Source organism: Zosterops lateralis (assembly GCF_965231275.1).
Source record: "Zosterops lateralis genome assembly, chromosome: 1".
Lineage (NCBI taxonomy): Eukaryota > Metazoa > Chordata > Aves > Passeriformes > Zosteropidae > Zosterops > Zosterops lateralis.
Genome location: NC_139762.1, coordinates 9820638 through 9848336, shown reverse-complemented (window position 1 = coordinate 9848336; position 27699 = coordinate 9820638). Strand labels below are relative to the sequence as shown.

The window sequence follows — 27699 nt, the reverse complement described above, 5'->3', positions numbered from 1 at the left end:
AGTGAAAATATTAAAGACCCATATTTTTTGAAAACAAGCAGAACTCCCAATAGCTCCTTTATAACCAAGATTTTATTTTACACCTCTCATCCAGGTTACTGAACACATGCTACAGTCAGGTTTTTCTTGTATTGTGACTTCCTTCTTTAATTTGGCTTGATTGCCTATTTCCAGAATTATTCAGAGTTCATCAAAATTCCTAATAACTAACCCAAAGCAATGTGTTTTTTCAGTTATCCCCTCTGCATCCCACCACCCTGTCTAGAGCATCAGAAAATTATAGGATTGGTCCTTTCAAAACTACATTATACTTGTGGGTATCTTGTTCTGGTCTTGGCATCTGTTGCAAAACCAAGGAAAATACTGAGATGATTCAGCAACACCAATGTTCCTAATGCCACACAATATCACCATCATCAGTCATATTATAAAAGTAATGAGAAGCCTCAAGAAAAAAAAAATCAGCTTTAACAGAGTGATACAAATCTATATTCTGAAATTCTCATCTTTGTCCAAGAAGGAAAAAAAACCTCAGAACCATTAAAACAATACTGAGATATTTGTCATTTGCTCCCTTCTAAAGCCTGCATTGATCTTAGCCCAATTTTCTTGTTACTGAAAAATTATTTTCAATTAATACTCTATTTATCATCCCACTTTTCAGATTTGAACCTTCTGTGTTTTTATCATTACTTTATATTACAGACGTATATGCTGTTAAATAAACTAAGCCTTTTTAACAACTCCTTCTATCTTAAACCATTTGATCCAGCATGACTTCAAATACAAAATAAAAAAGCACTATTAAGCTCTTAGAATATATTAAAAATAATTTGAGATTAATTATTTTTGCTTAACTATTTCTACATGGTTTCATTAGTAGATATGCTTCACTCTGGATATTAAGTAATTTAAAAGTTACAAAGCAAGTGTAGCATTTTTCAAAAGACTATCATTAAACTTGATAAAATATTTTGGGGACTAAAAAAAAAACATTACCAGACAAAAAAGTGAAACTTAATGACAAAAAGTCTTTTGATTTTATTTTTAAATGGCACAAATAAGCATCATCTGTCCTTCAAAAATGCTCAAAATTGTATTTAGAATAGCTGCTTGGTAACTTAGGCCAGGTCTAAAATGAACTGACAATAGGACAAAAGATTGACATCTGCTGAAATCATGATCCCTGGCAAACCCAGCACTTAGAGCTGACTTCTAAGTCAGAACTAGTAATTAAAAGTCTACTTTAATTTACCAAATATCTGTGTAAATTAAGCTCATTTTGACTGTGGTATCACTGACAGAAATCTTAGTATCTACTACTTATTTCTAAAATTCAGCTATTCAAAAGTTACAATTTGTTAATTATTTTCAACTAGAAGATGCTGAGTAGAGCTTTCATAACTCCTGAATTTATCCAGTGTGTAAATAGCTTGTTATCACAAATAATTGCAAAGACCCAATAGAGCTTCTCAGAGGAAATAGATGCCATACTCATACAATTAAAGTTCGCTGACTTCTTTAGTCATTAAACACCCTTTTCCACACAGATCACCAGCAAGCCTCTAGTGAGAGCAGTGATCCATTTAAGCTCAGTAATTACTATCCAAGGCAATGTACTACTTGCAACAATAAAGCTGGCACACTAATTCAGCTGCTGCTATGATCTTCAGGTCTCACATCCTGCTCTAATGCAATTAGTCTACAAAGAACTAATTACCCTAATCGAGCAATCACAGTTTCACTGACATCTTACTTCCTCTAGCAGCTATAAACACCATTGGGCTAAGACAGCACCTAATTAGTTTTCTGTATCACTGTTTACAATGCAGTTTGAATTATGTTTACAACATTCCCTAAATACTTACTTTACTACCAGCAACTACATAGGTACTCAAAACTACTTGCACCAGAACAGTGTTAATACTTATGGGTCTCAGTCTGATAATAAAAAGGTCAAAAATCTTCTCCCATTGTTCTGACATCTGTGGTTGCAATCTTTGTAAAAGAACACTGCACAAATGAACATGTCCTTTATTTTCATCTCAGGTGCCAAACGCTCCCCAAACAACAGCGATTTTCAACAGTCAGAAATTAATTTAGTTTGTAGCAAAAGATTCTGGCATATACTAAAGAAGGGTGTGAACAAGTGCTCAGCTAGCCAGAGAGACTGGGGAGTTCACAGCACTGAATGTTTTAAAAACAGTGTAGTCCAATTTCTATTAGAATAACACTCAATATTGCCTCTGAGCAAGGGAACAGATGAAATGCTTTCAAGAATCTTGAGAGGGCATAGTGAAGCAAGACAAGTAAGAAACAAAGAACCCACTCTTTGGTTTGCCTGGAATTACTGTTTAAATACTGAGATTCTAATTTATTTCAGCTAGTTGTAAAAGAAAACAGAAAAAACTCCACAAGGAATTTAAAACAAGTCTATCCAAGAAAGCTAATTTTAGATGTACTATAGCTCAAGATGACTATTATTTCTACTTGCCTGACTTTTGGCACCATCATTCGGTGTTGTACCATTAGTGTGTGGCAGATTGATGCCATCAGGGTGAAGACCTCTTCACTGGCAGAATCTCTCCAAACCATGTTCAGTAGAGTGTTTGTCTGCTGCTTTGTGTCCAGTTTCTTCAGGCACTCCTCAGTTATGTACTGGACTGATATTCTCCCATCACCCTAACAAACACATCAAAGGGAAGTTTACTTTTAATTCTTTTTAATTATATCCCCTTTTCTCTAAAAAAAATACATCCAAATTTAACCAGAATGAAATTTTCTTGAACAATGAAATAAATAAAACAGAAGCACATATGCATAATCCAGTCTTCAAAATATCAGATTCAAGAGCCAACTTAAAGTCCCAGGCAGGTAAGTGTTGTGCTTTGGTATCCTTCCTTCACTGAGGCCAGTGGAAATACTGCCTTTACTGTAAGAATGCTCTGCAACACTTACACACAATTAGGCAAAATATTTTCTGGCAAGAAACATGTGAATTATCATTTCTTCTCCATTGACATCAGTCAGCATTGGACATGAAACCCAGAAATGCGTGTGGACTCTAAATTCCTTTACAAGGAGTATTTTCACATTCACATTTCTTGGGTTAACAAATGACAACAAAGTTCAGGGTGGTCAGTACATGTCTGGGTAGTACCAGCAGTGTGTGAAGAGGAATGCTTTCTCTTGGCATGCAACTGAGTCCACCTCAACCTCTTCTTTTCCTAATTTCCTATCTTTATCTTACCCTCAACTGAGCAAAGCTGTCATACTCACTGAAGAAGATGAGTTAACTAGTTATAAATTTTTAAGGAAAAGAGGTTCCCCACCCACTGACATTTTGAGGGTTTTTTGTAAGACAGGCAAAAATAGAGAATACATACAAAAAAGTCACAGCAGAAACACACAAAAAGCCATAGTGCAAAAAATAGCATTATTTATATAAAGCCTCCTCACAGCAGATTTTTTTTTTCTAATTTAGGAATTAGTGGAAGTTACCTGTGGACAGAAATTATTGCTTTGTTTTTACCTAATCACCTCTTAAGCATCACCCATCTCTAAGCCAGAAGTAGAACCTGCCAATATTTACACTGCACACAGTGTGCGTGCCTGGCAAATTAGGTATTTGCTTTAAATATGCTGGTAAAGATTTTGGTGTGACAGTAACACAGCAGCATCTAAAAACACTCAAGTAAAATGCTGCAAGTACTCCCTGGCAGCATGGCTTTGCCTAAGTCTCTTTTTAATGAACTTTAAATATGGTGACATTTCTCACATTCTAGAAGGAAAGCATGCACACTAAGTCCTTTGAACGGCTGCGTCTTCTGAAAGAATAAAGGCCAGTAAGAAACAGTTGAATTTACATCTGTCCAACTTTGGTGTGTCAAAGGCTTGATATGAGTAGTAGGAGACTAAAGTTAGCACAGACTTATTCTGTTTGTAAGTTTAAACTATAGTGAAGAAGTTCTATTTATAAGAATGTCTCTATGTATTTTAACAGAAAGCAGGTGTTTCCCTTTGAGGGCTTTTGAGTTAGTGGGTATATACAGACTGTTCTACAGGATAGAGACTGTAGCTGAACTTGTAGTTATTTCCATGAAGAAAAAAAATGAAAAAACTAAGTTGGAGTATAAGTGTATTTCATGATATCTCAGCATCATCATGGGCCTACAGAATACAGAGAGTAAGAAAATCTCTGTAAAATACAAATGTAAAAAGACAATTTTAAGCCTTTTTTAAAATAAAAGCTCTACTTCCACAGTCATGCTATCTGTCATTTAGGATCTATTATTATAGTACTGAGTTTGCTTTAATGTAAACAATCAGTTCCATTTGCTTGCAGTTAACAATCATCAATTTTTAAGAAGCAAAGAGGCTCCCTTCCACACCTATAGAAAAATACTGGACTTAGGGTCATGCTTTTGCCTATTTTTGCTGCTGCTGCTGTAGTACAAATCCATTCACAGGAATTCTGCTTACCAGTGTAGTTGTCATTTTACTGATCTCTTCATCCTCATCTTCAGAATCACTGTTTGCATCTTGACGATTTGTACCAGCAGCAGACACAGGCAGCTGAGAGAGGAAAGTTTGGAGTACCCTCAAATACACAAGAAGTCCTTCCTCTGAAAGGGATCCTAGAACAGATACATTGAAACAAAAGACCATCAGCAGGAACACACTGTGCTGTAATTACCAGAAATACCTGACCAAAACAAGTTATGCCAAATCTTATCAAATTAGTGCATTTTTATAATGAAAAGGGTAAAAACAGGTAACAGAACAGATGTCTCCACCACTTAGCCACTGTCCTTTTTACTTGGCAATAAACCATGTTAAGGAAATACATAACATATCAATTCCAACATGAAAAAAACCAATTAATTATCCCCTCAGCTTGCTCACCCAAATATGTTTCTCCAACTGTTAACACAAAGTAGAAAAGCCATGGGGCTTGATCACTTCCTCTTGAACATCCACTTTCTGCTAATAATAGTGCATTCAGAAAGAGTTCATAAGGGAAAATGGTCTGCACATCAGCAAGCGCTGGAATGATGAAATGGAATATCTGATCTGTAAAAGGTGCTGCCAGAAACTCCTCTGTGAAGGCTGCAAAAATCTGCTGCCTGAAAGGAAGAAAAATTGTTGCTTTAGAAAATATAGGCAAAATTTCCCACAATTATACCAATGGAATAATAGATCATTTTGCAAGTATGAACACATCCATCAAGAGGACTGCAAAGATGTGCTCCATTAATTCTGTCCTAGTACATCAAATTTCTCAGATTTCTCAAAAATTAACTTCTTACACTAAATCCTCTTCCTAATGATCTTACAAGCAATTTTATCCTTTAAACTTTTCAGTAACTGCAAGAAAACTATTCTGAAGTTAATTTTTTTTAATACTGAAGAAAAAAATACATCTAAAAAAACCCTTTTACACAAAATCCTATCGTAACAAAAAACACTACTGCACGTGATACAACCTGAATTTACATCTCCTCTGTCTACATACCTGGCTCTTTTTACTTGTAAGCTGCCTCAGTAATTTCTCTCCATAAACCTCAGCCCATCTGTCACAAAGTTCTTTTGAACTCTAAAATTCTTTTCATCTACTCTTAGCTGCATCTCTTCTCCCATCTAAATTTTCCACACCCTCATTCCCATGTACTGTGATACCTGCTATTCTCTGTGCTGTTTATTGCAGCATTCAGCATTTTATTGCCTTTTTCTTAAACACACCTGCAACTACATTGTTTCAATGATGTAGTGTTATCAAAAATCATTACTGTACAAATACATCAAACTGCACTGAAAGAATGGCCAAACACTAGACAACAACAAACTGCGCCTCTGACTATAGCAAATGAGTACACAAATGTTTAATATTATATTTATTTACCTTGCACCTTCTGGACAGGAGCTATATGTAAAGTGCAATGGCTTCAGAACATTCTCCAGAAGTATTTTTGCAATAGGGACACGAGAAACATCAGAATACTCAATACTCGAGGGAAGCTTACTGTTAATTAACAAATAAAGCGACTTGTAGTAGCCTGCAAGTAAAAAAAAATTGCTTTTAAATACAGCATTATTTTTTCTTTTCCATACAAAACAAAATGCAAATTAAGTTGAAAAACACTTTATAATTCATTACATGAAACGTGACTTAGGAAGACATTTTACAATAGTCCAAGTCACATTCACATAATTAACAGGCTGTATTAGCAATCTCTTTGGAAACACCACATTATAACATCATTCATAAATAACCATATTCAGAGTCAGTTTGATTTTGAAAGATCAATCAACTCTTGCTGAGGAAGTGAATAACTTGATTTTCTAAATAATGAATTATGAAAAAGATGCTGTCTTCTCCTTTAAGTGGCTCTAGTCATATTGTCCTTCCACTCTTCCAGAAATGAACAATTTTCTACTCTAGTCCAAAACACGACTACATCATACAGGCAAGGGACCTGCTGGCAGAATGGCCCAATTCTGTGACCACCTTGCCTTAGCAGGCTGAAGAACACAATCACTATTTCCAGAATAGGACTCTCTCAGACAGTAATAAAATGCATTACCACTCATGCCATAAAGACATGTAGAGAGAGTCATTTATTTTTGTCTCACTGAAGTACAAATGGAACCACGTGATTTCATTCTTCTCAAACCAACTTCCTTCATGCTCAATGAACTCCCAAACTAAGACACAAGTTCCACAATTACAGGAACACTGTAAATACATAAACAGTGTCACATCATTGAGAGCCCAGTCTAAGAACCTCAGGGACCACCTAACTTGTCACAGTGGAAGTCCCCATAAAGGAATGACTTAGCAATGCTGACCAGACACACATGGAAGGCAAATTATATCTAAAATCATACAGTAATGAAAAGTGGTAACAGATTCTTTACAAGTTAAGCATCAAAAATTATTAGGAGACAGAACATCTGCAGTTGCACAAAACCACTTCTTTTTGTTTTCAATATAGGTAATGAAACTAAATTTTAGTAAAAAAAATATGATTCTATAATATCAAACTTTCACGTATCAGTTGTAAGGACAGAATATTTTACTATAAGAACAAATACATGCATTTTGGAAGACATATTTATTATATAAAAACCAATGAGACACATATACAGTTTTTGTTATGCCAAAGCAAGTAAAATGAATGTGCTACAATAAGAGTAATTTTTTTTCTCACAGTGACTCCAACATACAGTCCTTAGTAACATGATTAGGTAGTCAAGTCCACTGAATATACTTGAAATATTATATAGAAATACTCCAATAACTAATCAATGGAAGATGCTCTTTCTGCATTTTGTACCAAAGAGGCTGAAACCAAAAGATTTATTTCAAAATGTTTTTGTCTTTCCTCACAATCCACAAGTTTTGCAAACTCAAGTCACCATATCAAAAAGGCAAAATAATTTATTTTGGACATTCCCAGAACAAGAAAGTTTCTTTGCAACTAAACATCATTTTGGTGCTAACTATCCAATTCATTAACTTTTGGTATGTTTGCACAGGTGTCACTGACTGCAGTTTAGCAAACAGTTTTGCTGATGATGGCATGAGAGAAATAAAAGCCAGGCCACCGTCTCTGCTAAGGTGTCTGAGTGCTGGCAGGGTGAAAAGGTAATACCAATCTAAAACAATAATGCCTGTTAACATTTACAGAGAACAGTACTGCAACACAATGACCAACTTTTACACAACTGAAGCTTAGCTCTGCCACAGTGTGTGTGTCCATGTGAGAGTATTAAACAGATACTGGAATAAAACTTTTGTTAGGTGATATCTCTACCTACTCTAAAAATCCGTGCTACAGGTCTCTGTAAGTAACTTAGTAGAATACTCAATTTATAACCAGAATTTCCAAAGAAATCAAACAGTAATTTCTCAAGCCATGACTTCATTGCAAGGACAATATCCACCTAATGTACAGGTTAGTGTACACAGCACTTTATTCATGGTGTCTGTGGTAAAGACAAAAATTTGATTAAACAATATGGGCTTCAGGTGTTCAATTTTGGTTATTCCATTATTTCCCAGAACTTCTGGTTCCTAGCTACTCACCTTTTTGAACCATGTAGTGCAAAATTTGTTCAATTAATGATGTCACATAGCTGACATCTTGTAAAACAGGCAAATACGTATTCTCAGATGAAAATACCTCAAGCATTCTCATAGGAAGTGCAACATTCAGACTGTCATCATTGCAATTTTGCAGTAGCCTATAAATGAAATTAAAATTATTTAACAAGATATTTCTCGTATTTCACCACACATTCATCTTAAAGTAACTTATTTCTATTTGGTTTCCAGGTGCTCTCAGTAGTTCAGCTACATCTTTTTGATGGCATCTTTCTATTAATAACTCCTGATTTTAGGGTAACGAATATGGCATTCCACCTTTAAATCCTACTAAATTCTCTGAGTTTCTCTGAGTACTAAATGCTCTGAGTGATTTGAAAATTTAGAGGCCTACTGCATAAACTGGAAAAGAAGCAAAGAATAATTCATGTTTTACCAACATGTACCACTAACATATTACAAATGAAGCCATGAAAGCCCCAGAGCAACACAGGCTGGGAACAGGTGCTAGAGAACACTATGTGCATAACTAACACAACACATCTTTGATTACAGATTGAAATACTAAAAATACAACCATTCCCAGCTTTTTAACAAGTTGCTTATGCAACAGCTACCAGTAACCACAGAAATAATGATGATTAAGAGCCTGTTTAGAATTCAAAGTATTTTTTAGTGCAAGATGTGCATGGGCTGACTTGCCCTAACAATGTGCTTTTTTCCCCCATCCATATTAAGAGCTGCATTTACAAAAACACAAATTCCACCGTAGTGAAAATGTACAATCCAATGCAGTGACACCACAGCTGTGTCCCACTGCACGTGGACTTTAAAACCCACCACTCAAGTCTTCTTTAATATCTGGTGTCACTGTTTGTCATACATACAGCTTACACACATATATAAGAACACAAGCTTCAGTGACATCAATGAAACAATTTCCTCAAAAACAAGTATTTTAAAGCTCTGCAGAGTGTAAATAGTCGCTATTATTGATAAGAACAAACATATTGTTTTCTAGTAACAGAATAACAATAGCTGCCAGATATTCAAGTGACTTTAACAGATTTATCTTCCTGTGATCCTCCCACTACAAATAATAAATTTAATGCTGAAGACAATAAGTAACTGCTTAATATACCTTCAGTTCAAAATAAAGTGTGAGGAAAGCCATATTAAATTATATTAGTTCTGAAACAACATCTATCCAAAGCATATCCTTAGAACATTAGTATTTCAGATAGTAACATCTAAACACTATCAGTTCCCAAGAAAGCCTGGTTGTCACAAATTTGCCAATGATATCACTATACAAAAACAGTTAAGAACATACTCAGGCCTATCCTAGGAGAGCATTCCTTAAGCACATGTTGAACTTAAAAGTCAACACAGCTTAAGAACATTTGACTGTTCTATATGAGAACAGGTATCCTACACCATGGCTGACACATATTTAATATAAACATTCCTCTATATAAAATTAATGTACATTTAATACTTTACTTGCTACAAAAAGAAACAAACAAGCAGCCAACATAATTTTTTAACACTTTTAAGATAGCAGCACATAGAAAAAATGAACTTACCTGCAACACAGCCCCAACAGTCTTTTTATTTGGAATAAGCAAGTAAGTCTGTCTGGACCATCCAATTGCTTAACAAACTGAGAACTCTGTTTAATTAAATTCTGACACATCCATACCTGCAACAAGATATGTACAAGTTCATAGTTTATAAGGGACAAGTTCTATCATCTATGGCAAGTCAGACAGTAATATTTCAATGCTCTTGTAAATGCCTCTGGAGGACTTACAAAACAGAAACTCAGACTGAATCACATTCAATTGAAAAAAAAAAAAAAAAAGTTGTTACTCATTATAAACTCCATGACCACTAGTACTAAACTTTCAAAGCTGAGACTAAGTTACACCATCTGGTAATTTTTTTGTTTTAAACAGCCATAATTCTTTAATGGCCATTATTAACAGCCACTATGAATCATACATTTGGGAAGCTGGCAAGGACTTTGCAATTGATACGCCAGCAATATTGAACAGTGAAAAAAGAAGTATCGCCCAAACACCTTGGGAATGACAATGGGGCTAAGGAGAAATGTCTCAAAATTAAAATCCTAATAAAGTATATTATTTTTAAAAAACTACTGTGAATAATACACATAGGATTTTTCAAGGCTTCATTTCACATACTATGTTTGTGTGTGGGCACATGCACTTGTAAAATCTAATTTTAAGTTATTGTGACTAAATGGGAAACAGCAAAATGCAGTAAAAATGCACTTTCAAGTCAAAGACTACTTTAAAAGTGCATGAAATGCAAGTCCTACAGATCAAAGTATGTAACAGTACTCACCAAACGCTTTGAATCCTCATTCTGTCTATAGAAAAAGAGTAACTGGCGAACTAAAAGAGTCAAATTCGCTCCATTAGCAGTGGAAAAGGCTCCTCCAGACTGGGCCAAATTAGCACAACGATCAAATTCACTTCTTTGGATAGAGTACTTAAAAACAAAACATGCATCAATGTATCAGTAAAGGTTATGATTTAAAACAGAGACACAAAATTTCAGCTTCCCATCCTGAGAGGTTGCAAAATAGTGAAATAGATAAAACACGTATTGGTCAAGAGATCAAATGTATACATGGCATCATAGTTGAAGCCATAACTCCATTCTGTAACTCAGAAAGTACAGTTGCAACAAACCTGCTGCTTATCAAGCATTATCACATCAAACATTTTAGTCTAGTTTACTCAAATTAATGAATTTAAACAAAACTCTTTCTTAGAAGAATCTACCCAACAGCAACATAGAACTTTTTGACTCAAACTACCACTTTTACTATACTGTAAAAAAAATTAAAACCTCCACTGGTGTGTGAAAATTCTTAATATCTAATGCTTTTTATCCAATTTATCAGCTAAAAAAAATGGCAGGATCCCACTCAGGTCCAGTCACATTCATGCTTTGCAGAATATACATCTGTTTACTAAAATACTGAGTTTGAATTGAAAATGTCAAGAAGGAAAAAAGAACTTCTACTTTCTCAAATACTCAAAATGATTTTTCAATGACATTATTTCTTACTAGAAAGTCTCATTTTCAGCAAAATTATTTAGCATTTTTCTAATTAAATAACCAGGTACTGACTTGATGTTTTCTGTCTCTGTACCCTCTTACAAACGACTGGATTATTATTGCATTTTTCAGCCTCCGCCTTTCTTCCTGTAAAACAAAGCAAGAAAACCAAAATCAACACCATAGGACTGACTCTAATTTCTCCCATTTTATCAAATATATTTGTATTCAATGAAAATGAAATGAATGAAAATTAAATTAATTTCTTCTAATGAAATTTAAGCAGTAATAATTAGTAAAATAAATAATTTTAATGCTTGTACCCAATACACATATATGAGAATGCTTTTTATGTTTTAAATGCAAATTTACCACTAAATATTGCAAAAGACTCTTTAATACTCAGTAAGTATGTAATACTACAGAAATCAACATAAATATTTTATTATTTTGCATCACTTTATTGTTAATGCAAGACAGTAACAATTAAGACAAAGTCTTACTACTATGTTGAAAAATGTTGAAGGATTCATCAAATTCAATGACATCATGCCTCTTTCTGCATAGAGCAGCAAACACTGACAATCCACTTATTTGTTTTCATTCAAATAATATAAAAGCATTATGGTGCTGGCACAGTTTAGATGTGGGGAAAACAATAAAAAAAAAATCAGTTATTTGGAGGCAGTACCTCTCTCAAAAGGAAAATTATGCTTAAAGCTCATTGTGGCCCAGAAGCAAAATATAGAAATTAATAAAAATTCTTAGTCTCTTCTGACTGACCAGAGAAAACACCAGACAAAATTGCTGTTCAAGGCCCATTTTATTTTTCTTGGAGAACCCTGGTTCTTAAAGCAACTTATCCAAATAAGCAGATTCTTGAAGACACTAACTGCCTCTAAAATATGGACCAAAATCAAAATTTTGATGGGCCAAAGGGTATTTCTCTCCCCAAAGTATTGACAGTAGAAGTGCAATCAGGAGAGAGTTTCAGAGAGGCAGTGTCTCTTCATAATCATAACATAAGGTTCAACTAAAGCCCAGATAACTTCTCCTTCTCTCTAGGTACTGGTTTTATCTCAGAACACATAATTGTCAATTAGAGACTCCTAATTGCAAAGGTTTTAAGTCTGAGGTCACTGCTAAGATTCTGCTACAGGCAGTTTTTAAAAGCTACAGCTGATTTTATTCCCAGAGGAGTCATTCATTTTGTGAAAATGTGCTCCATGCCACAGCAAATCATTGTGTGCACATGTGTACATCCACTGGGATGAGAGTATTGGCTTTGCAAAGGACAGAGCCAAGAAACTCAATGGGTTTATGGACCACAAAGAAGAATTTTTATATATCTTGCTAAGGACTCACGATCATTCATCAGCTTATTCATGGATTTCTGAACTAACAGGTGAAATCCTGGTACTTTCATACCTGAACTTAGTCCATAACTACACACCTATGGCTGGAGAGGAAAAAAAAGCAGTAACTGTCCACAGAAACTGAGGAGCCACTGCAGAACTTGTGCTTAATCCAGCATGGGTCAAACACACCTTTAAGGGTCAAAGAGCTGTTTTCTTCATGAGCATGAAACCTGTATAATTATATTTTTTAATCACTATTTAACTATTTTTCAACTTATATGGGAGGAGTGGGGGGAAAATTATAAAATTAACATATTGACTCAAATTCCACAGTACTAAATTTTGTGTTCTTCATTTCAGTGCCTATTCCTCCTTTGCATTACCCCAGACTGAATTTTCTGGAGCAGTAAGCTTCCATCATAAACCAGCATTAAGGTTGCTTAAAGCCTCACACATCAGCTTCTCACTGCTCCTTAATTATCAGGTGATTTCAAAGCACTTTTCAAAGCATTCAAGAACCACTGTTGTGATTTTACCTTCACAGAACTGAGGCACACACTGGGGAAGTGAAGTACTAAAGGTCAGCCAAGAAACCACAGCAGAACCAGGAGCAGAAGAAAGTTTGCTAAAATCAACCCATAGTAGATTATGGACAAGGTAAAATTTGCAATTTACTAGCCAAATCTCTATCTTTTCTCAACAAAGACTACATCCAATAAACACCAAAATAAGAGGGAAAATTCCCTTCACACCCAGTGCATGCTTATCTTCTTTTGAGATGAAAAGCACTTCTAAGAAACATCTTAAAGCACTCGAATTTTTTTGCCAATTAAAGCATAGTTTAAGACTATACAGAACTTGCAAACTGAAAGAAAACACGCTGAACTAAGTCCCACTGCAGCAGAAGTACTTTGCACTGTAAATGTAACACCAAAGAAAAATCCAGTGGGCAGGTAAACGCTTACAGGCTACTTTACCTCTCGTTTTCTCCTTTCTTCCTGAGTACGATGAAGGAGAGAAGCCTTTTCTTCCTACAAGACACAAAGAAAGATACTACTGCATTTCCATCCAAACGTGCTTCAACCGTGTTCAGAATGTTCACTGCAGACTTCACTTCAGGGATTACTCAAAATGTATAACATGTAAAACTGAGAAAAGTAGGTGTTAATAACTTTCTGAACTCACAAATACACGACCTGCCACCCTCCCAAAAGAGCAGTGATGGAAGGAAGTTATGGTCCTACGAAAAGGGACAGCAAAGAGCAGCAAACTGAACTGATCCCTGTCCATGTTTGTGTTCCCAGCATCCCAACCACCCTGGCCAACATCACCCATTTACAAACGGCAGAGCTGGAGCACAATAAGGTCGCAGTCCCACCAGATCATACCACAAGTCTGAGTGTTTTCCTTGCCTGGAGGGTACATAAATCCCTGGCCCAGGTGCTCACAGCAAGCTGTGGCACGTTCAGAGCAATCACATCCTGTTCCAAAGCTCCATGCTTTTGTCTAACTTGCAGAAAAGCATGAAACTCTTATATTTACTTATCCTTTTTCTCAAAGCTTGTCCAGAAAAGATGTCAAGAGAGCCACAGCATAAATGGCAGGAATTTTTTCTTTTAATATTTTGAACTCTTCACCCAAATTAAGGCTACGCATCAAAACTTTCAGGACAATGTTCTCACCAACAGAGGAAAAGATAAGAATACTAAAGTATTCATGAGGCCTCAAAACCCAGTGTTAAAACAGAAAAAACATGCATTAGCTTTTAAACCACAATCTTATATGAGTACTCACAGATTACAATATATAAACAAAGCTTTATTTGCAAGTGTCTTACTAGATGGTTATGGGTAATTTCCAAGGAAATATACAAAATAATTCAATTTTGATGCACAGTATTCAGCTTCCACTGCAGGCAACAGGAGATAGATGAAAGCACCCTGGCACCTTCCCAAATCTGGTCTAAAACACGCAGTAGATTTAAGGAAACTATTTTCATGTTTTTGACACTACGATACATATGACAACTTCATTTTTCTCTGTATGCCCCTATTAGCCTAGAGGAGTTAAGAAATTAAAAAACACTCAAGCTGAAAATGTACTGTATTTTAATACAGAAAAATCAATTTGAAGCTGGCAAACAAATGTTTATAAAATATTTAACTACAGCTAAAACAACGGTGCTGGAATACTCTCAAAGTCTATCAGCAGATACAAAAAATAAGAGCAAAACTCTTCTGCCTTTCTTTTTTCATGATACAGAGCAAGCAAAGTCATGATTCTCTTAGCTTCTTTAGGATAGAAAATACTCTAACACAGACCACCAAGAGAGTGAAAAAGAAAAAAAAAATCCCACAAGAAGGTTAACCATCTTTCCTCTAAAGACAGCATTTATGGCCAAAGACGCCACTAACTACAGCCCTCTAAAGACAGGGTTTGCTCCATGTGTTAAACACAGTAAAAGCAAATGTAAGGAAATCCATACAAAAGGATGATATATCCCCACTCAAGCAGTACAGAAAGGCACAAACAAAGACAAAATAAGGTATTAAATTAATAACCAATAAATGGTTTAAAGTTTCAGGACTTTTGCAACAGCTGATACCCAATGCATTAAAGAAGTTGGTGAAATGTCCCAGTTTAGAAGTGATCATTCTGCAGACAGCACCATGTAAAGTGCATTTCTGCTTAGAAACAATGCTTTGTAATTGTCCTTATACTTCAGAGAGAACTGAAATAAAAAGCAGAACAAAATACAGGAAAGGGAAAACAAATTGCTATGCGTGAATGGAGAAGAGAATGGTAAGACAAAACAGACGCTAAGACAGAAAATACAAACTATTAGTAGATAAAAGAAAATAAGTGGCCAGAGGGTTTTTTAGAAACAAACAATTTAAATCATTTGAAGAGGGAGAGCAGTGCATCCTTAGTGTATCACCAGCCTTTCACTGATGGGTCTCTTTGTAGCAATCAGTCTAATCCAATTCACTCTTAAAATAACAAAAGTTAAGTTTTTAGTCAGCCACATAATTGCTTTGAGTACTTTAAAAAAACTGCCAACTTGTTAAAGTATAAATTAAATAAAACAGAAGAACCGTCCTAAGACAATAAAATATTCAGGTAAGTACATACCACCTTTAACAAATTATTATGCGTAAAATAATACTGTTACTCATGTTCACAAGATACACATAGATCATAACTATGACTAAAGAACACATTTAAATTAAATTCAAGAAAAGTATATCCCTTTAAAGAGTTAGTAAACCAAGCTGGAATACACTGTCTCTTCAGAAATTAAAAAGTAACCATGCATGTGCAAAAGAAAACAAACCTGCAGTAGGAAAGAGATAAAAAGAACCACGAAATAATCTTCTTCCAATACAAAGGGCATTCTATCAAAATAATTTCTTAAAGAGAGGTAACTGCAGTCACCTCTGAAATCCTCCCTGAACTGGCTCTTGACAACCAGCTGTGAAAAGGAGCCAAACTCAGTAGCTGTTGCCCTGTAGCTGGTTGTGAATGACAACACTGGTGTCATTACTCAAGTGACACAGGTTTGACAACTCCCACCCACAATCTCCCGAGTGCTGCCAGCGACAGCCGCAGCTCCAGCACCGCTCCTGCTGCCCACAGCCAGAGCTCCTCACAGCAGGAGATCCCGACAGGAACTCCCAAAGATCACACCTGCCTCACTCCCACCCCCCACCTTGCCTCGATCCTGTGCTGTCTATGCCACCATCTTTCCTCACCTGCCAGACAGGCACACCTCAGGTGTTGAGTCGTCCTTTCAGGGTGGGCAGGCAGACAAGGCAGGGGAAGGAAGCATGAGCTTGTCCTGACCCTGTCACCCCTAACTCAAATGGAGTGAAAAGCCATTCCCTGAATCTCAGTCCTGACTTTTTATGATGTGATCTCCTTCCTTCAGGGCTTGCCCTCCCAAGTGCAGAACATGGAATACACCGTCCATGAGTTTTCAAGCAATGTAGGAGACATCTGGCAGTCCCTTTCCTGCCTGACACTTTCTCCATCAGAGAAAAGACAATCAACCTTCTGCTCCAGGATGTGAGCTGCAGCACCGTGAAAAACTCAACTGGAGAAGTTTTCTGTGAGGCACAGCACAAAGACACAAGAAAGCAGAGAAAGCAGAGAAAGCCTGCGTGACAGCAAAACACAGTGTGACATTACAGACGATGACTCCGAGGGTAAGACAGGAGGAGGAAAGAGATGGAAACAGGGAAGCAGATGGAGGACAGAGCACAGAAAGAAAAAGGTGTGACTGCCACCAAAGAAATGTTGAGTAACACTTGAAATGTTAATTTGTACATGGGGATAACAAAGACTCCCGTGTACAGCAAAGTTCCTGGTGGCAGCAGGGCTGTGAGGCAGCAGCTGAGAACCGCCCCACCGATGTCAATGTCAGTGCTTCGAACACTGCAGTTCAATCCATAATGAAAGAAAAAAAATTCAAGTTGTTCTCTTATCCTTATTTTGCTGAAGTACATTTTTTGGTTGCAAAAGCATGTTTGCAGAACTCTTAGCTTTCACATATCCTAGACAAAGACTGAATAGGGTACACAAACATAGAAACTATTATTCTTTTCCTTCTGCATTTGAATACTTTGTCTTGAGAGAAATAAACTTTCAGTCCTCTTGGCTCAAAATCCAGATTCAGAAAAAAAAATGCATACATAACTAAATTATTTTTAACACTTCTAGTATGTGTTGACTCTTAAAATCTGAATTTGTACACTCCTGGGCAGCCATGTTAATCAAGCTATCTTATAGCAATTAAATTTAAAACCTAAATATGCCCAGATGCAAAGATAAAACTGAATAATTATTTTCAGGTACTAGCTAAACACTGATTTTTTTTTAATTAATAATAACATACTGAAGCCAAAAAATTAATATTATTAATAAAAGTATGATGCTTCTTTATAAATGAAGAAGGTTTATTTTGGTTAGTAGCTGAGATTACTTTGTATTTCACATTACAGGAGGTCATGCAAAGTACAAGACATGACTTTTTATGAAATTTTCTTTAAAAAACAAACACTTGATCTTTCTAATTTTTATAAAAACTTGTATGGATTTCATCTACAAAATCCAGGAACTTGAATCTTTTTTTCTTTCCTTAAAATGAGGAACACGACTTAACAGCTGAATTTAACTTGAACCACATAAAAATCAGTAACAACTCCCAAAACAAATGAAGTGACCTAAGTAATGTATAGAAAAAAATTCCTTTCAACACAAGTATTCAGTAACTCCAGCAAATAAATGGAAAATTTTTTAACATTTATTTTCACAGAATAAATGTGGCCACTGGGAGATATCTCCTACCTTCTCAACAATATTTCTATTTCCCAAGATTATTTTAGACAAGATGAACTCCAATTGGGATTTTTAACTTGAACAGTAAACGAAATTTGCATTTTAAAAGGCTTACAGTGTCTTGAACTGAACCTCAACAATTTAAATTCCATTGAACATGTCTGAGTATGTTCAGCAGCTTGAAATACTCTGCTTTTGACCAGTTTGTGATTCTTCTAAATAAAGATATAAATAATTAGAGATAGGATTATATGTAGAGCAGACAATCTTGCAGAAGAGAGTTTGAACTATGCCCGGGAGGAGTCATTTGGCCTCACTGAAGTCAATGTCACAGAAATTGTCACATTGTCACAATGTTTGTTAGAAAACACCTCAGCACTTCGGCTGAAATTTTCTGTGGGATGCTGGGAGGATCTGGAACCTCTTCTATCATGGTACCACAAAACCACACAGGGTGGAATCAGAATTTGATTGGAGCATCTAGAGGCCAACTGAAATGCAAGATGCTTGTACATTTATGCTCAGTTTGTCCCTGTTATGATTTTTAAGGTGTATATTGTCCACAGAGCTGTGGGTGAGCAATTCCATGGAAGGTGTCCCTGCCCATGACAGGGGAGTTGGAAATGGCTAATCCTTAAGGTCCCTTCCAATGCCCACCATTCTATGACTCATCATTTTCTGAAGAAACAAGCAGGGGGAATGTATTTATAAAAGCAGATTTTTTTTGGTTTGAATCTAAAAAAATAGCACATAACTGAAAACAACAGCATAATCACTGCTGTCAGCTAACTACAACTCCATCTTTTGTAGCTTGCTTTCAAATTAGGAGAATTTCAAATGTTACAGAGAGAGAAAAAAATGCCTCAGAATCAAGGATGCGTTAACCGCGTAGTTTCCTGCTGACAGGCAGTCATTATTTCACAACATGATGGTCTTCATGCAAGTCCATGTCATAGATCTGAAATCCCAAGAGTATTTCAAGCCTTAGGCTGTGACACGGCAAGATTCAGGATAAAACCCAGCTGACTGAGGATAAGGTACTGACCTGCCCACAGAGCTGCACCGTGCACCTGACGGGACAAAGGTCTGAGGGGGCAAAGCATCACAGTTCTTTCCCACCAGTCAAAAATAAAGACTCAATTTGTAATTCTGATCTAGAATTCCCATACTATAAATCCTTAGCATCATTTCACTTCCACTGTGGCATGGTGCAGGGTCAAATAAGTTATAATAAAATAAAAATTATTCCTTCCTAAAATTCCTAACTATTTTCCTCACTCAATCAGTAAGAAACAAAATTGTTTTTAACTGTCCCATCAATGCTTATATCCTACAGACATCTATCACAACAACCAGTCCCAACATGGGCAGATCTCTCCATACACTGGCAATTTTACAGCCTACTGTTTGTAAAATTTTAATTTTAATTCCACAAGAAGTTATTTCATGTGTAGACTACACAAACAAGGTGCTTCTGGGGTTCTACTTCTGCCCTTCAGCTGAAAGCAGGGGGAAATATAAACAAGAATCTAATGATTAATGTCATGCTACTAATTTAAGAAAGCAAATCAGTAACTACTAAATTAAAATATAAACTAACTTTGTAAATTGAAGATCTCTGATTAGTAAAAGTGTCCATATTAAAAGAAATTACTGAGACTTTTTAAAATATAGATGGAGTCACCAGTATTTGCTTATTAGTAAGTTTCTATGTCTTCCACCAAAAAAAGCCAAAGATCAAAAAGAACCCCAAATTCAATGAAGTTGTTTTCACTTTCACTTTCACGACCATGCTAACTCATATCTGTATTACAAATTCTGAAAAAGGAGGGGTTTTTAAAAATCATCTCATAATGCACTATAATTTTATAATATTCTATTTTAAACAGTCTAGGGATTTGTAAAAGCAAATAGCTCAAGTGATATTGCATGTTTGACTTAATATTCTTTTACCCATTTCTCCTGTTAGACTTCCAAGGTGTCGTTCATACATTTCACAACACAATCAAACAATGTGGAGCCACAGAGCCCCTTGTACACCTCAGCATTGACCTGGGGATCCCCTGCATGGATGTACTAAACTGTTGCTACCTCAGATTTTTCTTAATACTGAAATTACGGAAGTAACGCAAGGCCCGAGTGTCTCAAATCAGGCTGACGTGGTTATACCAATTTTGGGCTGTGTTCAACCTGGTGCTAAGACCAGTGAAAGCTGCCAGGTGTCCCCAGAAAGCCTGGTGACAACTCCACCAAGCAGAAATATGTTCACTGCAGGGACACAGGGGATGGGCTGGGAAGCAGCCAGGTGAAGGGACCATCTGCTCCAGCCCTCGGCGCAGTTGGGTTGGGTGAGGCCAAGCCAACTCTTCATGCACAGCTCTGCATTTCCTGCCTAACACACCACACACTCTCTGCAGCCACAGTCTTCAGGCAACAATTACTGTCCTGTACAAAACATCCATGAGTAATTCAAGATGTTCCCATATTGAACTCCAATAAAAGCATTCATTTTTGGAGGCTACTTTACTTAAGAAGCACAAAAATATGGTTTGCCAGTTACAATTAAACTAAATCTGAAAAATTCTTTTGAAGAACCTCGTAAAGCAAATAACCATGTTTTAAAGGTGATGATAAACCACCTCCAAAATAAAAATAAATAAATAAACCCCTCTAACATTAGTTTATCACAGTGTCAATAAAATCCGGCATCTTCACCCTTAGACATGTACAACAGGGCAAACAGTCCAGATGAATCAGCAGATTCTTGAAAGCAGGTATGGAAGGAAAAGTCCAAGCACTGACAATATCACTGACATTTTTACACTTTTGTACAATGCATTATTATAATGCTACAATGATATTCTGAAAAGATTAGTCATTAAGGTAGTAATTTTGAGAACATCAATTTGCAGCCTGTGACTAGAAAAAAAACAAGTGATGCTTGATGTGGGTGGACTGAAGTGCCTCTCAAGAGCACACACAATTCAGACCATAATACACATGAATGTAAGATGCAAATAGCACAAAAACAGATACAAAGCTGTTTCTGTAATTCAAAAATGCCATACAAGCTAGTGATGAGAACACACACTAGATTCAGTACCCAACTGTCACAATTATGCAAGTCTCCAATTTTACTTCTATCATTTTGCTTCTACTGATAGAACTTACTGAAGTCAGCCCTTGTGAGGCCTAAGGGAACACTACAGAAATACATGGCAGTGCCAGACAGGTGTCAACACATGAGCTGTGACCAACACACTTACTGTCTGCAGCTGCATTTCCATCAGCATAACCACACTCCTGGTACTGCTGCTGATCACTGTTTTGGTGTAGCTGTACTCACATCAGGCTCCACTGGCATCTTTAGCACTGACTGGATCCCCAAACAAGTGTCCCCATGTCCGTACAGGGAGGTTTTGTCATTGCTCTGCAGTGGTGCAACCACGTCTGGGAAACTTCCCCAAACTGAGTACAGAGTTATTCTTGGCATTAAGCAGCTTGCACGGCCCCAGTGTTCCTGAATTGTGCTTTCTTCCACCAAAGGAATCACAACAGACAGCACTAGGTATGCAGCTAGCTACCAAAAGCATGGCAGAGGTATAGTGTTGGATCTTTCTAAAATTACACTATTTGGGAGAGAAAGGCCATTTGTCAAAAAAATTAGGGTTTTTTGTATGTGTACTAAAAGCTGAAAGGAAATCATTTACAATTCAGCTTTCTGTAAAAATGAAGCCAATATGCATGAGAAACATGATCCTGAGGAGCCTATGATGTGAAATAATGAAAACTCATGTAATGCCTAATTCAGGCTTACCTAAAAACAGAGACCAGACAAAGTTAAAAGATAAAAGCAGATATATTTAATGAAGGGCCTTCAGGTACTTTAAGGGCAGACAAAGTCACCCCAAGGGGCTACACTCAAAATGGATGAAGGTCACAAGTTTTTCAGACAGATTTAAGTTCAGTCTATTTACCTACCAGGCATTAATCCTCCAATTACAGCTCCAGGTAATGGTATCCCCCCAGTTTGCTCCCCTGCAAATCACTTTTGTTTATACTTTTCCAGGCCTGAGGCTGTAGAGTATCCTTGGATAACAGGCCCAGAGGGATTGTTTTGTCTGACTAAAATGTGAAGACAGTTAACTACACTTTATATGGAGTTTAAAGCTATGTACTAATGCAGTGTAGGATTTGAAAAATACAAAAAACTTAAGGCATCACACGGAACCCACATAAACGCTTCCCACAGCAATCTCTGCTGTAGTATGTTTTCATAGAAGTTCAGGTAAACCTCATTTAGAAGTAGTTTTTAGTACTGTTTAAATAAATTCTTTCATTAGTACTGTGCACAGCTCCTGAAAACAAGCAGCTATTTCAAGGACACCCTGGGATGTCTGTGTCACCATGATGCCCAAAGCTGCGTGTAACTGATTTGCACTGATGCACCACAAGCACTTCAGTGAACCAATGTAAAATCACGAAATCTGTGCACCAGTCAGTATCAATCTCATCAGGAACCACAACCTCTACTGCACAGAGTGAAGGTTATGCATCCATTTCACTTTCCAGTCCTTTACGTGCCCTTGGAAATTTATGCCTGCATAACATTAATAAATTTGTCCCATATAATTAAAATAGACATAATTCTGATATATTTTCATGAATTGCTAAGTGTAAAAGGAGATGTTATGACAGTTGTTTACTTCTGTAGGAGGCAACACGTTCAGCAGGAACGACTATGAGCAAGTCAGGGTCAAAAGTTGCAAAGTACCTGAAGTGTACAGCTGAGGACCAGGGCAGGTTCTGCCAACTCCTACTTAAGCTGGGAGTATTTATGGCATTTTGACTCATGTCATGCCAGTTTACGTGACCTAACAAATAGAAATGTCTTAAGATAGACAGAAGATGAATCAGAGGAAAAGCTGCATAATCTAAATGCAGTTCTGTATACACTCCCTTCATATTAAGTCAATATGCCAAAATGCAAACTTCATTGTGATTTTAATATCACATACTGCAGTATTTTTGCTCATTTCCTCACTGCACTGCCAAACCTTAAATGTTTCCAAGAATCAAACTTGCTTTTAGTGCACATTAATAAAAACTTAGGACTTTTTTTTTTTTTTACCCAATTAAAATTCAAAAATACTAATGGAAACAGTCATTAGCTTCCCACACAGTCATCTCCAATGACAACGGGGAGACTCAGTATTTTCAGAGCGAATTAAAGTGACCTCTACAGATCAGGCCACTTCTAAAAACACTCTGTCCTTTCTGTCGTTCTTCCCAAGTCCTGTGTCCTCCAGTGCTCGACTAAACATTTGCTTACCCTGTCTAATCAGCGAGATCGGAATAAATCATTCTGCTTCTTTCCCATCAATAAACACACGGGGATCAAACAGTCTGGCAGAGCTGACAATTAACCGCTACTCACGCCGCGCACGACAAATCGACTGAACCTAAACTTGACAGAGACCAACCCCGGCTCACGTGGGTGAACCTCCCCCAACAATTCGGGCTCTGTGTGTCCCACATCCCTCCGGCGAGGCAGGTCCACGCCAGACAGTCCCTCTGCAGGGAAACGACAGCAGGTCTCCGAGTCCTTTCCCCCCGGGAGACCCGGAGAGCGACTGCCCGGAGCCCCGGCCACGGCACCGGGATCGATCGATCGATGGCCCGCGGGGGGGACGAGCCAAGGAGACATTTCCTCGCTTCCCACAATTCTTACTACACTACAAGCCTGGGATGGTGTGGCCTGATTATACAAAAATATAATAATAACAGACAGGCAGGGAGATCGGAGATAAACACATCATCAGGAGGGGAGGGTTTTCCCCCTCTATTAAACCTTAGTCATCGCTGCTCCCATTTCCGAAGGCCCGACGGTGAAAGCGCCGGTAACAGGGCGGGGGGCGGCGGAACCGACACGGGCACGGGCGGGCGCCGCTCCTTACCTTCCTGCTCGCTCCTCCGAGGGACACCTTGGGCCTTGTTTTGAAATCCCCTTCAAAGCTGAACATGTTTACAGCTTATCCCATGGGGAGCGGGGCCCGGCCGGCCGGCAGGGCGAGCGGAGGGGCCGCACGAACCCCCCGGGCCGGCGCCCCGCGGCCCGCCCGCCCCCGCGGGGCTCTTTCCCCGTCCCCCGCCTTCCCCGCGGCCTTCGCTGTCCCGGTCGCCCCTTTCCTGACCGGCGGCGACGGCGGAGCGTAGTGGGAGGAGGGAGAAGGAGGAGGAGGGAGCGGAGGAGGGGGCAGCGGGAGCGCTCCCGCCGGCCGCGCAGAGAAGATGGCGGCCGCCCGCCGCCCGCCGGGCGCGCTCCCGACACACGGCCGCGCCCGCCGCCCCGCCCCCGGCCCGCCCGGCCCGGCCCGGCCCTCAGCGGCGCCGGCTGTCCCGGCTGTCCGGGTTGTCTCTGTCGTCCCGGCCGTCCCGGCTGAGGGGGTTCCTCGGCAAACTTCTCCGCTCCGGGCTCCACGGGAGCTGCCCGCGGCTGTGCAGGAGCAGCCGGGGCCGGGCTGCGCTGTGGTGCCGTGTCCTGCCCGGACGGGCCGCGCTGAGGGGGAAACGAGCTGAGGGTCCAGCCGGGCTTTGGCACAGGCTGCCCTCCTCAGCGGCATTGGGCTATGGGAACACACTTGTTACACGCACGTATGTATATATATGTATACATATATTTATGTATGTGTATATATACTATTTGTACTTTTAGTAGCATGAGCATATCACAGAATAAATAAGGTTGAAAAAGATCTCTGAGATCATAGAGTCGACTTCGTCAACTAAGTGCCGCATCCAGTTCTTAAACAACTCCAAGGACGGTGACTCCACTCCCATGGGCAGCCCATTCCGATGTTTAATCACCCTTTTCTGTGAAAAAAATCGTCCTATTGTCCAACCTGAACATCCCCTGGTGTAGGCTGGGGCCAGTTCCTCCTGTGCCGGGAGAGGAGACCGACCCCTGCCTGGCTCCATCCTCCTTTCAGGGGGTTGTGGGGACCGATAAGGCCATTCCTGAGCCTCCTCTCCTCCAGGAGGAGATGGACGTGTGATGGGCATGGCCCCATGGCAAAGACTTTGTGATCAGGGTGAAGACTGAACGCTGAGCACACCAACACAGGCTCCTGTCTAAGCCATGACAATTCACACAGCCATGAAAATAAACTCCAGAAAGTCCATGGTAGAAGTGGGCTCACTCCTCAGCTGATGAGGAGTGGAAAGAGAAAAAGTCTGTTATGTAAAAGCAGCAAAAAGCCTGTAATGTAAAAGCAGCAGACCCAAATGGTGAAACTACACCTGAAGCTGTTTCACATTTCTTAGCCCGTTCTCCATTTTTTCAGTGTGGTGACTGCGTCCCTCCAGATACACAGGTGGCACAGACAACAATAACAAAAAGCAGTTACTCAGTCTGCAGCTCAAGGTGGTAAATAAATATAGGTGGTCAAATCCAGCTTTCATTCCCTTCAGTAGAAATTTGATTTCACAAGCTCTATCTCGTGAATTCTTACACCAACATATGACAACAAACACCTGGCAAACATCCACATCAGGAGAGGATGTATGAGCTTTGCAGCTGTTCATACCAAGAGCACACTTTAACTGACTCTTTAACTGTTGTCAAGCTGACTAGCAAATGAAAAATTTGTTCAGATTTCATTGGATTTGGATGGTTCAGAAGAGTCTAAATTTTAAAATTTCAGATTTTTCATAAGGGAATGAGTGTTTGTGGATAGTAAGCATTAGCCTGGCATTTCCCCAGATAACATCGTCTCAGTATAAGCAAGCCTGGCCTCTTTAAATACTGTTTACAAATGCAGATGGGGTTTAGGATATTGTGAAATACCACTTCAAATGTTTGTTCATAGTTTCAACACATTGCATTGCTGATGAAATATCCTACCACTCTGTATTGAAATAGATAATAAGTTTTTTTCCAAACATGACAAGATTATTTTCAATTTACTTTGGCCTTGATAAACTTTGTAAGTCTCATACAAAAAAAGGACTAGTCTAGGTGTCCCTGGCAATTAATTAATTAATTTTCATTAGCACAGAATAAACCTGCTAGGCCATGAGTTTTTGCCATCTTTATTAGTAGCAAAGACAACTTAGGGATTCAATCCCTCCTCATGTAAGAAGCCAAGGAAACATGAATCTACAGAGAGCAGAGTTTCTATGAAGTAGGGTTTTCACTGATACACACTTGACAGGTTTCAGTTTCAGTGTCAGAAGAACACAGTATCTTCTGCTGCCCCTGGCTGTTGCTTTCTGCAGAAGTGGTTGGTAAATGACACAGGCCCAGCTGATGAGTGTCTGAGGAGTCTTGGTGATTTCTGGCGTCCCCAGCACAGGAAGGATATCAACCTGTTGCATTGAGTCCAGAGGTGGTCACCAAGATGATTAGAGGCATGGACCACCTCTCCTATGAGGAAAGATTGGAAGAATTGGGATTGTTCAGCCTGGAGAAGAGAAGGCTTTGGGGTGACTTTACTGTGGTGTTCCAGTAGCTGAAGGGAGCCTGCAAGAAAGATGGACAGAAAGTTTTTACAATGGAATGTAGTGACAGGACAAGGGGGAATGGCTTTAAACAAAAAAGGAGTAGGTTCAGATTAGATATTAAAAATAAATTTTTTACTGTGTGGATGGTGAGCACTGGCACAGGTTGCCCAGAGAAGCTGCAGATGCCCCATCCCTGGAAGTGTTCAAATACAGTCTGGATGGGACCCCAAGCAACCTGGTCTAGTGTTGGATAGGACCTCCTCTAGGGAGGTGTTCCTATCCATGGCAGGGAGGTTGGAACTAGATGATTTTTAAGGTCTCTTCCAACCCAAGCCATTCTGTGATTCTATGATTTGCGTGTGCCCCTTGAGACCATGACTGGTTTAATATTCTCAGGGAGCAGCAAGAACAGGTTGTTCCATGAAGGAAGCAAAGCGAATGCCCCCAGCAGAGGCCCTGCCCTCCCAGGTCAGAACATAATTCCACAGGATCCAGAGAGAGCAGAGCCTGGCAGTGGTTACACAGGATTCACTGACAGCCCCAGGCACGGTGAGTGGACAAGTCCTGAGAGGCCAGACAGGGCTGTGGTGTAGGTGCACAGTTCACCCAGGAGAAAGGGCTGGAGACAGGTACACCTGAGCCTAGATAGACTGATGAGCAGTGGGGTGAGTGAGTGAGTGAGTGAGTGAGTGAGTGAGTGAGTGAGTGAGTGAGTGAGTGAGGACCCCAGATGAAGCTGTTCAGGGTAATCCAGGGCCCTGACAAACATATATTCAAGGATGTAGGAGTACTGCTCTTGAGTATGCTGTGTTAACCCACCTGCCTCACCTGCTGCAATCTTTCCCATCTTTCTCATCTCTTTATTACCCGTTCCACAAGACTTCTTGTGTTCTCCTGGTCACAGTTCCCTGCCCTGTGATTGTACCTTTTTGCCTCTGCAGGCCTCTGCACACACTACTCCCAGGTACAGGTGGCTTGGTCCAGTTGTTTATCAGATGCAGTCAATTAAAAAGATGTCATTCCTCAACATTTTCTTCACTCCCTGAAATCAAGTTTCCCAAGTGTGTACAAATACCATATTTTTCTTGCATATGCATGCCATAGAAATTGAAGCAGCAACACAAAGGTAGTCACAGTTGCAGAAAACATGTCAATCCACATTACAGAGAAACTTACCTGTAGAGTGTCTCCAGGGCCTTCTAGGTACCAAGGGACAGGAAAAATCTGTGGTGCCCATATGGCTGTCATAAGATCTTCTTTTTCACTGTGAGTGGCTCGGAGCAAAGCCACCTTCTAAAAGTC

At 38.8% G+C, this 27699-nt stretch overlaps 1 protein-coding gene across 1 annotated transcript in view; it reads right to left on the bottom strand.

Moving 5' to 3' along the window:
* Positions 1 to 23990, bottom strand: part of UBE3C (ubiquitin protein ligase E3C) — a 68410-nt gene extending 44420 nt beyond the window's left edge. The window contains exons 1-10 of the mRNA XM_083871838.1: positions 23853 to 23990; positions 13536 to 13589; positions 11273 to 11347; positions 10478 to 10624; positions 9694 to 9809; positions 8090 to 8247; positions 5903 to 6056; positions 4906 to 5126; positions 4483 to 4637; positions 2495 to 2682 (exon numbers count right to left, since the gene is read on the bottom strand). Coding sequence (XP_083727964.1) covers positions 2495 to 2682; positions 4483 to 4637; positions 4906 to 5126; positions 5903 to 6056; positions 8090 to 8247; positions 9694 to 9809; positions 10478 to 10624; positions 11273 to 11347; positions 13536 to 13589; positions 23853 to 23918 — 1334 coding nt within the window. The 5' untranslated portion in view covers positions 23919 to 23990. The remainder of the gene's footprint in view (positions 1 to 2494; positions 2683 to 4482; positions 4638 to 4905; positions 5127 to 5902; positions 6057 to 8089; positions 8248 to 9693; positions 9810 to 10477; positions 10625 to 11272; positions 11348 to 13535; positions 13590 to 23852) is intronic.
* Between the last annotated feature and the right edge of the window lie 3709 nt (positions 23991 to 27699).